Here is a 15759-nt window from a genome sequence, read left to right as displayed (position 1 = left end):
AATTCTCGAAGGTGCCCTTCATTGATCAGTCGGGCCACCTCCTCTCGGAGCTGCCTCAGTCCTATGCCCGTGAATGCCGTGGTATTCGCACATCAAGTTGGGGTTACTTCAAGAAGGATCTGACTGTGCGGGCTTTGGCCATCTGGTATCCCTGATTCTACCCATTGCCGATACGATGCATGAAACATCGATGTTGAAGTTGTATTCCGACAATCGGGGTGCCTCCATTGGCCTTGAATGCCTGTCAAACTCGGTCTTGCTCATAAATTCCCGGGAATTTTGGCCCAGATCTATTTCTCGATCATTTTGAGGTATATTCCGCCTCGAAGTGTCTCTTCAATCTTTGAAGTATGGCTGATACCTTTCTTTGCCTGATCTCGACTCCCACTTTTCTGTAGACCTTGGTTCCTTTGCTAGGAGCCTGCTTGGATATATTGAGCTAGAGGGGGCTCCTAATTGGTCGTCCTTGACCCTAGTCTTCGATTGATATTTGTTGTGTACATCTGCCCAAGTCACAGGGGGATACTCAACCAAGTTCTGCTTTAGCTGCTTCAAAGCGATCGAGCTTCGCTCATTCAAGCCCTGAGTGAAGGCCTGCACTGCCCAGTCATCGGAGACCGGTGGAAATTCCATTCGCTCCATCTGGAAGCAAGATACAAATTCCCTCAGCATCTCGTTCTCCCTTTGTTTGATCTTGAAGACATCGGACTTCCTTGTAGCGACCTTGATAGCATCGGCATGTGCCTTCACAAAAAAAATCTTACAACATGGCAAACGAATCCATCGAGTTCGGGGGTAGGTTGTGATACCACATCATGGCTCCCTTCAAAAGCTTTTCTCCAAATTTCTTCAGCAAGACGAATTCAATCTCGTCATCCTTTAAGTCATTCCCTTTTACAGCACAAGTATAAGCGGTAACGTGCTCATTGGGGTCCGTGGTCCCATTATACTTTGGGACATCGGGCATTCTGAACTTCTTCGGGATGGGCTTCGAAGCCGCACTTGATGGGAATGGTTTCTGCACGAACTTCTTTTAATCTACACCCTTCAGAATCGGGGCTGCGTCCGGGATCTAATCAACCCTCGAGTTATAAGTCTCCACCTTTTTATTGTTAGCCTCTATCTTCTTTTCTCCTAATTTGATTCTTTTAATCAATTCCTCGAGCATTTTCATGATTATGGGGTCAATCCCCGAGCCGCTTTCATCGGGTCTTTCTAGCACTGGTTCGTGCTGCATGTTTATTGGCTCGGCAGTGTTAGGGGTTCTGTTCTGACTTTGAAGTTGAGCGATGGCGACTTGCTGAGCTTGCAGCATCTCAAATATCACTTGGAGGCTGACTCCTCCTTCTTCTTCCATTCCTCGTGCTTCTTGGCCTCCGACCTGGGCTTCTCTGCGTCCAATCCTTACAGGATCTGCGCCTGCTTGCGAGTTTAGAGCGTTGTGGGAGCTGATATCAACTGGCTCCATGTTTGGCACTCCCTCAGAGTTTACAAGTGGTACATTGATCCCTATGCCGCTTGTCACGACCCTAACCCCGAACCCGGTCGTGATGGCGCCTCTCGTGAAGACAAGGCCAGCCAGTCTAACCCAATTCGTCCTTTTAAGTAGTTAAACAGCATAAGAATAATTCAAACATGATTTAATAGCACAATTAGCGGAAATAGAGATAACAAAGCGGAAATCCAACCTGACACAGCCCTAACCGGGGTGTCACAAGTCATGAGCAACTAAGAAATCCAAATACAAGTCTACTGAACACTAAATTCGATACAATAGTTCTAAGAACATGAAAATTATAGGATAAGGGAGGCACGGGGGCTGCGGACACTAACAACTACCTCGTAGTCTCCGAATCACTGCCTGGACTAGGAGGATCAACACTTAGGAGCGGGATCTACTATGCCTGAATCTGCACACAAGGGTATAGGGAGTAAAGTGAGTACTCCAACTCAGTGAGTAACAAATATAAATAATGGCTGAAAGCATGAAAACACGTAAAGGCACAAGGCAATTCTATATCAAAGCAGTAAATCCGTGAAGAAATCAAGTTAAATCCTTTTTTAAACAAGTAAAACGATAGTTTAGCAGGTAAATAACAAGTAGAAATCTGCCCCTTGGGCACAGTATCAATCACCCAGAACAGTATCAGCCCCTCGGGCTCACTCTCAGTACAATATCAGCCCATCAGGCTCACTCTCAGTACAATATCAGCTCCTCGGGCTCACTCTCAGTACAATATCAGCCCCTGGGGCTCACTCTCAGATCATGATGGGTACCAGCTCTCACTGTGGGTATGCAGACTCCGGAGGGGACTCTTACGGCCCAAGTGCTATATCAAGCCACCTCGTGGCATCATCTCTCGGCACTCGACCTCACATCACTCAAGCCACCTCGTGGAGTATAAAAGTATCTCAGGCCCTCGGCCTCATATCACTCAGCATATCCTCACATATGGCCCTCGGCCTCACTCAGTCCAAAAATCATCACAAGCCCCTCGGGCATTAGTAAAATAGTAGTTCTCAGCCCAAAACGTCATTTAGAAATATCATTTAAGTCTCAAAAATGAGTAAAAATGGCTGAGCTGTAAAACAGTAGGAAACCACAGGACTGAGTTCAAGTAATAAATTAAAACAGTGAGTAAATAGTGATAAAAATCCCCGGAGGGGTCAAATAGTTGGCACGAAGCCCAAATATGGCAATCAGCCCAAACCATTATGATAACAAATAAGTTTCAGTCAAATACGCGATAAAACATCAATCGGGGTTGACCAAATCACAATCTCCAATAGTAAACGACCCTACGCTCAACATCTAGCGAGTGTCTCACCTCAATATAGCACTACGATGTGCAATCCGGGGTTTCAAACCTTCAGAGCATTATTTACAATTATTACTCACCTCGAACCGGCTAATTCTCTAGCTCGCGACGTCTTTGCCCCTCGAATTAGCCTCCAATTGCGTCGAATCTATTTAAAATCATAACAAATATCACAATATGCTAAGGGAACAAAGCCCAAGTGAAAACAATCGAATTACCACAAAATTCCAGAAATTGGTCAAACCCGATCCCTGGGCCCACATCTCGAAATTTGACAAAATTCACAAAACTAGAATCCGTATACTCTCACGAGTTTATCCATACGAAAATTATCCAATTCTGATACCATTTGGTCCTTCAAATTATCATTTTACATTTTTTGAAAGATTTCACAATTTTCTTCCCAAATTCCATCCCATATCACGAATTAAATGATGAATTCAATGATATATTCATGTACTCTAGCCAAATCTGAGTTAGAATCACTTATCCTGATGAATTTCTTGAAAAACCTTCAAAAATCGCCAAAATCCGAGCTCTCTAGGTCAAAATATCAAATAAAACCCAAAACCTCATATTTATAGAGTACTCCCACAGATTTTCACCTCTGCTGGCCACACAAAACGACCGCGGTCCGCACAAAAACGACCGCAGCCGCACAGCTTTCCTCTGCAATGAAAGGTTTTAGTATTTTGGCCATAACTTTTACTACAGACATCAAAATTGGGATATCTTTTCCTTTCTGGAAACTAGACACAAAGGACTACAACTTTAGTTTTTGAATTATCCCAAATTTCTTTGTAGATCAAAAGATATGAGCTTCTGAAATAGGACCAGCGGAATGTTCTTCACCGCGGCCGCACACCATTTTGTGCGGTCCGCACAGCACCTACCGCGGCCGCACTTCTTTTTGTGCGGTCCGCACAGCACATACCGCAGCTGAACTCCTTTTTATGCAGACCACGTGGGTGGGTTCCGAAGCCTGCAACCCTTCTGGACCTGCTACAGCTATGATTTTCGGCCTAAAACATCCCGGAACTCCCGGAACTTCAAACTAATTGTACCAACACTTCCCATGACATCGTTCAAACTTGTTCAAAACTTCGGAACGCTCACAATAACATCAAATCACCAATTTAATATAGGATTCAAGCCTAAGAACTCCAAGAACTCTTAAATTATGCTTTCGATCAAAAATCAATCAAATCTCGTCTGAATGACCTGAAATTTTGCACACACATCCCAAATGACACAACGAAGCTACTGAAACTCTTGGAATTCTATTCCGACCCCTATATTAAAATCTCGCCTATCAACCGGAAAACGACGAAATCTCAATTTCGCCAATTCAAGCCTAAATCTTCTGTGCAACTCCAAAACCCATTCCAATCGCGCTCCTAAGTCACAAATCACCTAACGGAGCTAACCAAACCATAAAAATTCCAATCCGAGATCAAATACGCACAAGTCAAATCTTGGTCAAACATTTCAAATTTTAAGCTTTCAACTGAGTCCGTTCTTCCAAATTAAATTCTGATTAACTTGAAACCCAACACCAACTATTTACATAAGTCATATTGCATCACACGGAGCAAGTCATGCCCGAGAACTAGCGAGCGAAATGCAAAAGCTCAAAACGACCGGTTGGGTCGTTACATCGTTGTTTCTCCAAGTCCTTCACTGTCATAAAGAGGTGCATTTTGTGTGCTAGACATGACTAAGCCTGAAATCAAAAAATCTTTGACAAGAAAAAGTGTGAAGGATAACGTGTGTTATCAGAAAACTAGCACCAAAATAATCCTATTATTTTTAGCTCCACGGTGGGCTCCAAACTGTTTACCTTGAAAATGGTATTAATAATTATATTTGATTTGTGGTTCTAAAAATATGTGATTTATCTTAATACTAGTTGTTATGTGAACAATGCTAAGTATAAATGAGCAAGAAATGATAGGCAAACCCGTATGGTCACAAGGTTGAGGGCCTCGAGCTCAGCGACAGAGGACCTCGAGGGCAGCCTTTAATGGTTGATAATGAACAATAGATGAACAAATGATGAACAATAAATGAACACAATGAATGATGAACAATAAAGATGTAGAGTAATTTTTGAGCACGTTTAGGCAAGAAAAGCATAGAATGTTATATTGTATTCAATATTCCTATGTCTTATAAAATGACAAGGGTCCCCTTTATATAGGAGGGGGAAATCCCAACATAGTACATGTCTAATAATAATGAGGAAATGCTATTGGTACAACTGTATAATGGCTTAGTACGAATTTGTACTATTATTGCAGACTTGGTCAGCTCTAACCACTTGTACTTGGGAGCTTTCCCGCCTTTCCATGACGATCATCGATTCATACTGCTCCGATATTGACCATAGTGAGCCTTCGATATGCTCCCTCGAGGGACGCACCTCGGGGTCACACTTCAAATTCAATTTCGAGCTCCTCGAGGTTGGGCATGAAGTGCCACAGTGGCCCCAAAGTCGAATTTACCGATATTGGCCTTATACAGTAATAAGTTACTTATAGATGAATTATTGCACATTCTATCATACATAAAATAAAAAAAAACATAAATTTTTTGCATAACTTAATATGGGTATTATTTAGTACCACCAGCATCCAAAAGTTACATTAATTATGCGGCGATTGTTTTTTCTTATACAACCAACCAAACATTGTATAATATCTTATGTGAGATTTTATACTAGGTAATAGCCCTAATACCATCAATCAAACAACCCCTTAAGAGTGTCGATGGAAACATGTTTTGTGTAAGAACTACGACGACTATCATGATAGGTACTTTTAACCAACTAAAATTTAAGAAAGATTATAGGACTTAATGACTATTCCTAAACATGCACTATCCACTTGTATCAATAATTTACATTTATAGCATAAAGAACATAGCATTTACTCCTATTTCAGAATAGTTTTCCACATCCATTCAAAAAAATTTATTTTAAAAAAAATACTTCTTTTTTAATATTCACTAATTTGGAAGTTCAAGTTCTTGTTGCATCTCTTTATTTAGGAAACATGAAAAGGATATTGGCTGCAGGATCTAAGGTTGCGTATGAAATCCAAATAAACCAATTTATGCTCAACTCGAACTCTACTTCAAATGGAACTTAAGATGTACGAATGGAAATAGGGGACTGCTACTTCAATGCCATAACAAGTCAAATAGGTAGAATATCACTTGGGCTGTCAACTTTGGCACCAAGCCCAAATGATTCGCCTAACTCATCTAGGCTTGGGCTTGTTATTGACCCGCCCATTTAATGAACTCAGTACATCTTGGCCCAACTCAATTCAACATATTTAAAGTTGGACTGATTTTTAGTCCAAATTGAGTAAAAATTGCGTGGGATAGCCACTTTTTAAAGTAGTATTTAGTTTTTATTCAGTATTTTTAATGCTGAGCAAAAGTAGCCACTAGTCTATTAAAATTAATATGAAAAGACAGTATTACCCTTTCTTCTATCTTTTTTCTGTCCATGTTCTCTTCCTTGCCAGTGAACCTCCATGGCTTTGACCCCGCCGCACAGTAGTGAACAACTTTCACCTTCTCAAGTTCCACATTCTCTGGGTGACGCCACAACATAGCTAATACCAAATTGCCTCTATATCGACGAGAATTGAGAAATATCAAAAGACAGAAACGATGTTACGTTCATTTAGCAATGTTGATCTCATTATGGGTTCATTTATTGGATAGAAGTGCTTTGGTTTAGAGTTTCGATACAGATATACGTTCTTAAAATTTATAGTATGGGTTACTACCGTTTTTGGTTTTATTTATTGGAACAATCAATAGCAAACTACGATGATTCTGGAAGATTTTTGTGCACTTCATTTGACATCAATCTTATATGTAAATTGTAATTATTATTATTTTTATTTTTTTTGTGAAAAGATACAAATAACGTTTGGTTTTCTGCTACGTTATGGATCTTGAACTTACAGTTACAAGTTCAAAAGTTAGGGACACTTGGTCCTGAACTTCGAGTTCCAAGTTCAAAAGTTAAGGACACTTGGTCCTGAACTTAGAATTACAAGTTCAAAAGTTAAGGATACTTGGTCCTGAACTTAGACTAACAAGCTCAAAAGTTAAGGACAATAGGTCTTGAACTTATAGTTACAAGTTCAAAAGTTAAGGACAATAGGTCCTGAAGTCCTGAACTTAGATTAACAAGCTCAAAAGTTAAGGACAATAGGTCCTGAACTTAGGCTAAGAAGCCCAAGAGTTAAGGACAATAGGTCCTGAAGTCCTGAACTTAGACTAACAAGCTCAAAAGTTAAGGACAATAGGTCCTGAACTTAGGCTAAAAAGCCCAAAAGTTAAGGACAATAGGTCCTGAACTTAGACTAACAAACTCAAAAGTTAAGGACACTTGGTCCTGAACTTACAGTTACAAGTTCAAAAGTTAAGGACAATAGGTCCTGAACTTAGGCTAAAAAGCCCAAAAGTTAAGGACAATAGGTCCTGAACTTAGACTAACAAACTCAAAAGTTAAGGACACTTGGTCCTGAACTTACAGTTACAAGTTCAAAAGTTAAGGACATGTAGTCCTGAAGTCTTGAAGTTAAGTTCAAAAGTTAAGGACATGTAATCCTGAAGTCCTGAACTTAGAGTTCCAAGTTCAAAAGTTAAGAACATGTAGTCCTGAAGTCCTGAACTTAGAGTTACAAGTTCAAAAGTTAAGGACATGTAGTCCTGAAGTTAAGTTCAAAAGTTAAGGATATGAGCAAAAAGGTATTTTCGTCCGGGCAGTTAAAGTTTATTAAAGCAGTGACTAAAGACTAAAGACATTTTAAATAGTGGCTTAAAAGTAAAACATGTATGATTAGTGGCTAACCGTGCACTCAAAAGACAGAAACGATGTTACGTTCATTTAGCAATGTTGATCTCATTATGGGTTCATTTATTGGATAGAAGTGCTTTGGTTTAGAGTTTCGATACAGATATACGTTCTTAAAATTTATAGTATGGGTTACTACCGTTTTTGGTTTTATTTATTGGAACAATCAATAGCAAACTACGATGATTCTGGAAGATTTTTGTGCACTTCATTTGACATCAATCTTATATGTAAATTGTAATTATTATTATTTTTATTTTTTTTGTGAAAAGATACAAATAACGTTTGGTTTTCTGCTACGTTATGGATCTTGAACTTACAGTTACAAGTTCAAAAGTTAGGGACACTTGGTCCTGAACTTCGAGTTCCAAGTTCAAAAGTTAAGGACACTTGGTCCTGAACTTAGAATTACAAGTTTAAAAGTTAAGGATACTTGGTCCTGAACTTAGACTAACAAGCTCAAAAGTTAAGGACAATAGGTCTTGAACTTATAGTTACAAGTTCAAAAGTTAAGGACAATAGGTCCTGAAGTCCTGAACTTAGATTAACAAGCTCAAAAGTTAAGGACAATAGGTCCTGAACTTAGGCTAAGAAGCCCAAGAGTTAAGGACAATAGGTCCTGAAGTCCTGAACTTAGACTAACAAGCTCAAAAGTTAAGGACAATAGGTCCTGAACTTAGGCTAAAAAGCCCAAAAGTTAAGGACAATAGGTCCTGAACTTAGACTAACAAACTCAAAAGTTAAGGACACTTGGTCCTGAACTTACAGTTACAAGTTCAAAAGTTAAGGACATGTAGTCCTGAAGTCTTGAAGTTAAGTTCAAAAGTTAAGGACATGTAATCCTGAAGTCCTGAACTTAGAGTTCCAAGTTCAAAAGTTAAGAACATGTAGTCCTGAAGTCCTGAACTTAGAGTTACAAGTTCAAAAGTTAAGGACACGTAGTCCTGAAGTTAAGTTCAAAAGTTAAGCATATGAGCAAAAAGGTATTTTCGTCCGGGCAGTTAAAGTTTATTAAAGCAGTGACTAAAGACTAAAGACATTTTAAATAGTGGCTTAAAAGTAAAACATGTATGATTAGTGGCTAACCGTGCACTCAAAACCCGAATTGATCAATGAGTAACTTTATCAAAATATCTTAGAAATAATTGTTTTATTTGATACTTTATATATAATCATAACAAAAGAAAAAAAAATTCTTATCTAGTAATTATACAATTCATAAGAAAATAACACATTTTAAGTAAAGCATGATAAGAGTTGGGCGGGTTGGGTTATAACCCAAATTTTAGCTCGTCTTGATCCAGTCCATCTTAGCCCAAGTAACTTTTGGACGAATCATTTCTACCGCTCAATTATTGACTCGGTTCATTTTGACCTCCCAAAATCGACCCAACCTGCCCATTTGACATTCTAAATATCACTAAAGATGGATCACTTCTTAAGGATTTAAGTTACATACACTTAAAATTGTAAAGAGTTGTTAAATCATAATAAGTTACATACCATTTAAAGTAGATTATTTACCAATGCTTGTTATACATAACAGTTTAACTTAGATGCAACAGCAGTTAAAGGATATTTATATTATTTAATCAGTTGTCACCTTTAATTGTTGTAGTAAATTGTTGGGATCGAAATAAAAAACGCTAACAAACGCAAACTTTGGTGACGATAAATTTTAAACCATACTAAAAGAGAATAGTATAATGGATTTTGATCAATTGACCAATATTTATAAAAGAATTTATTAACATAAAAGAGAGTATCAAAATATCAGAGATAAATCTCCCCTAATCAAAACTCTCAAATATTAAAGGACTACATTGTAGATGTTGTTCTGTTTTCGTGTGGAGGAGAAATCCTCAATTTATCGAGGTCCACAACTTTTTTCTCCAACAAAATTATCTGTTATGAAAGAGATCTATATATTTCTTTCAGAAAAATAAAATCAATTATGATAAATATAAAATTCCATTATAGAAAGAAAATCAAAACAAACCCCTTAAATTAATATCATGATTGTGAAGATATTCTTATATATTACTTCCTCCGATCCCCAATAAGTGACCAATTTGCTTTTTTATTTTGGTCCAAAGTAAGTGTCCATTTATATAATCAAGAAAAAATTCAATTTGTTTTTCCAAAATTACGCTTATGTACGTATCCCTAAAAAGTTATTTACTCCTCACATTTGAGAAGAGAAGTAAGTGCTACTATAACTATTGTGCAATATTTAATGAAGGGTAGTTTAGTCTCGGGGAGGGTAATGCCCCTACCCTGGGGTAGAGAGGTTGTTTCCAAATAGAAATCTGGTATCTTCCCTCCAAGAACTTCTCACCTTGCTCTTGGGGAGATTCGAACTCACAACCTCTTGGTTGAAAGTGAAAGTTGTTTACCATCAGAGCAACCCCTCTTATCTAACCCTTCCCTTAATCGTGAATACGAAATACTTTTTGCAATGGCTGCACTTTCTTTTTTCTTGTATCATATATTATTTCAACCAACAGTCAAACAGAGAGAAAGAGAAGTTCGTGCTGTCACGACATTTTAGACAGAGAAATGCACGTTGGGGTGGTGGCTTTCAATGGTCGGTTGGTTGGTCCTATGTCTTAAACTTCAAATAATTAACTCTCCCTTGTAATCCAAGAGACTAATTAGTTTCCGTTTCCTTTTTAATACTCACACTTCTCTCTTTTCTCTCTTCATTCATCAAAATAATTACAAACTTTTCAATCTTCTTTTTGCTTTGATAATATTTTTCATATGAGGACTTTGTGCCCTAATTTGGATAGAGAAGATGGGCTTGAAACTGTACTTGAAGTTCCTATTCCTGAAGAAATGTTTGTTGATTCATATAAACATAAGTCATGGCAAAACATGAAATCTTGGATCAAATCTCATAGTATTAATACTGATCATAAATCAATTCATGCTTCGGTTTTTGGTGGTAGAAATGCTGAGATTCAACTCTTACTTGGTGTTGTTGCAGCTCCTTTGATTCCTCATCCTATTCGTTGTGATCACTCTGTCAATAAAAAGATTAATGATCATCCCATTGTAAGTTCTTTTACAATTCTCAAGTTTCTTTCTTCTTGTTTTTCTGTGCGGCTTTGACTACTACTCCCCCTGTCCCAATTTCTATAATGCAGTTCTGATTTTGAGAGTCACATGCTTTTTAAATATTTTGAATTGAAAATTATCGAGATTTATAGTACTTATTATATAGTTTTTAAATATGTAAATTTTATTTGAATAAATTAAGGATTCCATATTCGAATTTGCCGTCAAAATTTAAAAGTTTAACTCTTGAAATTCGACCTGAATCACCACCGAAGGATGTGGTGCAGGGGTTGGAGCTGATCTTTCATGAACCAGAGGTCTACGGTTCGAGCTCTGGATATGGAAAAATCTTTGGTAGGGAGCGTTTTCCCCTGAATGGAGTCCTATGCGGCGCGAGTCCGGATATAACGGGCTCCAATATGAATGCTGGACACAGAATGAGAAACCAATTAAAAAATTTCTTGATTTTTATGTAGACATAATAAGAATTTGAATTAGTTAGGCCAATAACTTTCAGATTATAAAACATTTATTTGCTTATCGATACCTAGTTTAATCTTGATAGAGTTCTTGAGATAATTTTTTTGTTCACTTAATTAATGGTTAGTCCATATACAGGAGGCTTCAATGGCGAAATATATAGTGCAACAATACATAGCTGCCGCGGGAGGAGAACATGCTCTAAATTCCATTGATAGTATGTACGCGATGGGGAAGGTGAAGATGGTGGCGTCCGAATTTATTGAAGGAGATGGTCTAGGATTGAACAATGGTAAGGTGATGAAAATCAAGAGCGCGAAAAATGGGCAAGGTGAAATGGGAGGATTTGTATTGTGGCAAAAAAACCCTGATCTTTGGAGCATAGAATTGGTACTTTCAGGATGTAAAATTAGTGCAGGAAGTGATGGTAGTGTTGCTTGGAGGCAAAGTCCATGGCATCATTCTCACGCGTCTCGTGGTCCCGCTCGGCCTCTTCGTCGTTCCTTACAGGTACTTTCTCGATAAATTTAACTTTTGTACATTGACATTGTATAATACCGATACGATAAAATTGCCGTGAAGCCATTTAAACTTGCACCGATTTGTCATTCATGTAAAGAAACTTAGACTTTTTCCCATTTGACCATATAAAAATAAAGTGAATGATTTGGTTATCCTGTCTTTGTGCCATCTTCCCATGTGGACCAAGGAATGGGATGCCATTTACCTAATCAATAAGTTGATATGATAAGTGGTCCAATTGACAATTTTTGTAAATATGCAAACTTCATAGCCTTAAAGAAAGTTGGGCCAAGAAGTCAACATTTAATGTACAGTCAAATCTCTCTATAATAGTCTTATTTGTTCCGATATTTTTTGGCTATTACAGTAAAGTGATGTTAGAGGACATATATTATAACATAACATAAAAATCGGTTCCGAAAAAATTTGACTTTTATAGTGATTGCTTGTTATATAGAAATGCGGTTATAGAGAGGTATGACTGTAGTTTGGAATTCTTCTTTGTTAAGGGGCCACGTTGTGTAATCACATGACCCCTTCAAGTTGTTTTATAGGGCAAGTTAGAAACAAAAACTAGAACTAACCAAAGAAAAGAGACGAAAAAGGCCAGCACTAGTGTAGCCTCTAAAATGAAAAAGAAAATAAAGAGAATAATTGTTGAATGAATATGTTCTGTATATGTGTATATTGATTAGTTGAGATTAATTATGTTAACAGGGTCTTGATCCAAAGTATTAGGATCGAAATAATCAGATGTCATGAAAGCTAGTAAAGCAAACCATGAACGACGATAAATCAGACAACAAAAAAGAAATATATCAAAAAAGATACAAATATTTTATGTGATGAGCAATTCAGTGCTGATTTATTATCCAATTCTCTTTGAATTTGCATAAAATGACACTAATCTCATACTAAAGTAAAAACAACATACTGTTATTATTTAATTATTTTTTCGATATGCCCTTAACATGAAGACAATTTTTTTTTTTTTTGATAATGGGTGAGATCATACTCTAACTCAGGACCTCCATCCGCACTCACACAGTATTGAAGTGTGTGACCATCTCGTCTAAAAGCTTAAACTATTAAACAAACTATACTTTTATGTATTTAATTATGTCTTTAACATCTGACTATTTATTTAATTGGTTGAGATTAATCATGTTAACAGGGTCTTGATCCAAAGTCCACTGCTGATTTATTCTCCAATTCTATTTGTGTTGGAGAAAAGACCTTAAATGCTGAAGACTGCTTTATATTAAAGCTTGAAGCAGATCCTTCAACACTAAAGGCAAGAAGCAGCAGCAATGTAGAAATTATGAGACATACTATTTGGGGCTATTTTAGCCAAAGAACAGGCCTTTTGGTACAACTTGAAGATACTCATCTTCTTAAACTAAAATCCCCTAAAAATGATGTCTTTTGGGAAACAACAATGGAATCATTTATTCAAGATTATCGAACAATCGATGGTGTTAACATTGCATATGCTGGTAAAACATCTGTTTCTTTATTCAGATTCGGCGAAAATTCAGAAGGTCATACTAGGACTAGAATGGAAGAAATTTGGACAATTGAAGAAGTTGATTTTAATATAAAAGGACTTTCTTTGGATTGTTTTTTACCACCTAGTGATTTGAAGAAAGAAGATGAAGATTGTGGGGTTGTTATGAATCATGATATAACCAAGAATTCAAGGTTGGAATTCAAGAATCATGTCAATACTCATAAATTAGTGAATGCTGGTAAAAGTGCAGCCAAAATTGTGGCTATTGATGAAAATTCAGAAGACTAATATTGAAGCAAATAAAGACTTGTAAATTTAGTATGCTGTGGTTATTTTTGTAAATAGAGAATCACAGGATATGTTGTGTATAAAGTGTTTATATATACATACACGTCTTATCTCAGTAACTTTTACTGAAGGTTTGGTTTGATAGTAAATTACTAGGGACACATGACTTTGTATAGTGTAAAGATTTTTAATGCAATCATTACTATTTTATATGTGATAGTAGGTTACTTGCTTTATTTTCTTGTTACAAGTTCCACTTATATTATAGATAAATATGTGATGACTCCCATTAGTATAAAAAATCATATGCATTGCCATTATATGTAGAAGTTGAACTCTATTTTGTATATCTATATAGCAAAATTCATATCTATGTTTATTTCTCCAGTTGGTAAACATAGATTATACGTCGATTACATCGTGCGCGCGCATACACACACACACACACATATATATATATATATATATATATATATATATATATACACTGGTTATTTTTAGTTTAAGCGGTTAGGTAGGCGACTATTCAGGTCACTGCAACAACAATTGGGCTTAGAACAAAATCGGGTTCAGCGCTGCAAACTTTCCAGGAAAGTACTATGTCCATATTCAGCTCTAGCTTGGGCATTTTCATACATAACCACTTTTGGGGCCACCATTGAAGTTGTACTGCATTGTACAAATGTTTACAAAGTGTATCTGCTCGGATCTGAAGTAGTTCAATCTCTTCAATCCAACTTCAGAAATCAAATATAAAGTTCTTTTATCTTTCAAATGCAACTTCAAAAATCTGAATTTTAATTGGTTCAACCTATTGAATGCAACTTTGTCACGCCCCAACCTCGGGGAGCGCGACCGGTGCTCAACCGAGTGAACCCAGTCGAGCAAGCCTATTAAACACTTTCTACCCAACTCACTTATGATCAAGAGGAGGCATACTTTCATTAATTAAACAATAGGAAGATCATGTAAACATTACCAAATTGTTTCATTAGTTACGTCATTATTAAGTTTCAAAATACACACATTCTTATGATTGAGTGAAACAAGAGTCTAAAATACAACATAACCCGTTGACCTTTCCAACACCCATATACAATCCATATAGTGTTTACGGTCTAAATAGATACAAAAAAAAACTATAAAAGTGCCGGCAATAAAGCCCGGACTATACCTCAAGTACAATACATAAAGGACCAAAAGATGTATGATCCTGAAGTTAAATAGGGCTCACCAAGACTGTTGGGAGGAAGATGCACCACTAACGTTGATCAGCATTGCCTGCTATGGAACCATTTAAGACGCAGCGCCCCCGGCAAAAGGGACGTTAGCACCATTGAATGGTACTAGTATGTATAACTAAACACCATCTCATTAGAATGAACAATAATACAAGAAGGAGATAATCATAAGTTTAATAAGGGCTTCAAACAATACTAAAACATCAAGTAAGGGTCACATAAGTTCTCAAATCAATTTCCATATTATTAGGTTGGGAAATCTTTAGTGCCGATATGCCACAATCCACAATACCATCGTGTTCTTATACGGAGTTCGATCTCGACCCGATTGGTTAGGTCATCTCATTTGAGACATCAATCATAACCACAATTTTCAATTATTATTTCAAGCACAGTTACCACCATGTGTGCAGCATGGTGTGTGATCACGGGCCGATCGGCTAGGCCATCTCATTCGAGACATCCACCATATCCACAATTTCAATCAATCATCTCATCTCACTTTATATTTCTTTCGCATATTTCAATATGTTAGCACGAGTGGCCTCATTTGTAAAGTCATTCTTGGCACTTGGCCGTATTTCACAATTCAAATTTTCCCTTTTTCACATTCAATATATCATTATCATCAGCAACAATCAAGCCTATCATGTAAGACGTTAGTACACGTATGGGTTAACTTGGAGAATGCTAAGAATGTAGAGGCTTTTCATACAATTTGGCATAACAACCATTATTCAATTTTTACATGAAGTCTTAACCTTTCTTAACGCACATTCCACATTTTTAAATACATCCTCAATTGACAAGATGACATGGTAAGCATTTAGAATAAATATTGAACATATATCATTCAACACAACACATTAGGAATAATCAATTCTATGATCAAATTGGGAGTTACACCAGCTACGCGAACACCGGGGGATTCGATTCTAAAAGGGGGTTTTAGCCATAAAT

General features: G+C 37.0%; 1 protein-coding gene across 1 annotated transcript; it reads left to right on the top strand.

The window, feature by feature from the left end:
• Positions 1 to 10348: 10348 nt before the first annotated feature.
• On the top strand, positions 10349 to 13775 carry LOC104246245 (uncharacterized). The gene is made up of 3 exons (XM_009802015.2): positions 10349 to 10755; positions 11377 to 11748; positions 12935 to 13775. The coding sequence occupies exons 1-3, from the start codon at positions 10462 to 10464 to the stop codon at positions 13556 to 13558; spliced, it is 1290 nt and encodes a 429-aa protein (XP_009800317.1). The 5' UTR covers positions 10349 to 10461; the 3' UTR covers positions 13559 to 13775.
• Positions 13776 to 15759: the final 1984 nt, after the last annotated feature.

The sequence above is a fragment of the Nicotiana sylvestris genome, chromosome 5 (assembly GCF_000393655.2).
Source record: "Nicotiana sylvestris chromosome 5, ASM39365v2, whole genome shotgun sequence".
Lineage (NCBI taxonomy): Eukaryota > Viridiplantae > Streptophyta > Magnoliopsida > Solanales > Solanaceae > Nicotiana > Nicotiana sylvestris.
Note: the sequence above shows the minus strand (reverse complement) of the source record. Positions and strands in the feature narration are given on the sequence as shown.

Excerpts from the sequence above, each read along its gene's own strand:
- LOC104246245 (XM_009802015.2), top strand. The coding sequence starts at position 10,462 with ATGAGGACTTTGTGCCCTAATTTGGATAGAGAAGATGGGCTTGAAACT. Across the intron at positions 10,756-11,376 it reads AGATTAATGATCATCCCATT|GAGGCTTCAATGGCGAAATA; the intron begins GTAAGTTCTTTT and ends GTCCATATACAG. Across the intron at positions 11,749-12,934 it reads CTCTTCGTCGTTCCTTACAG|GGTCTTGATCCAAAGTCCAC; the intron begins GTACTTTCTCGA and ends TCATGTTAACAG.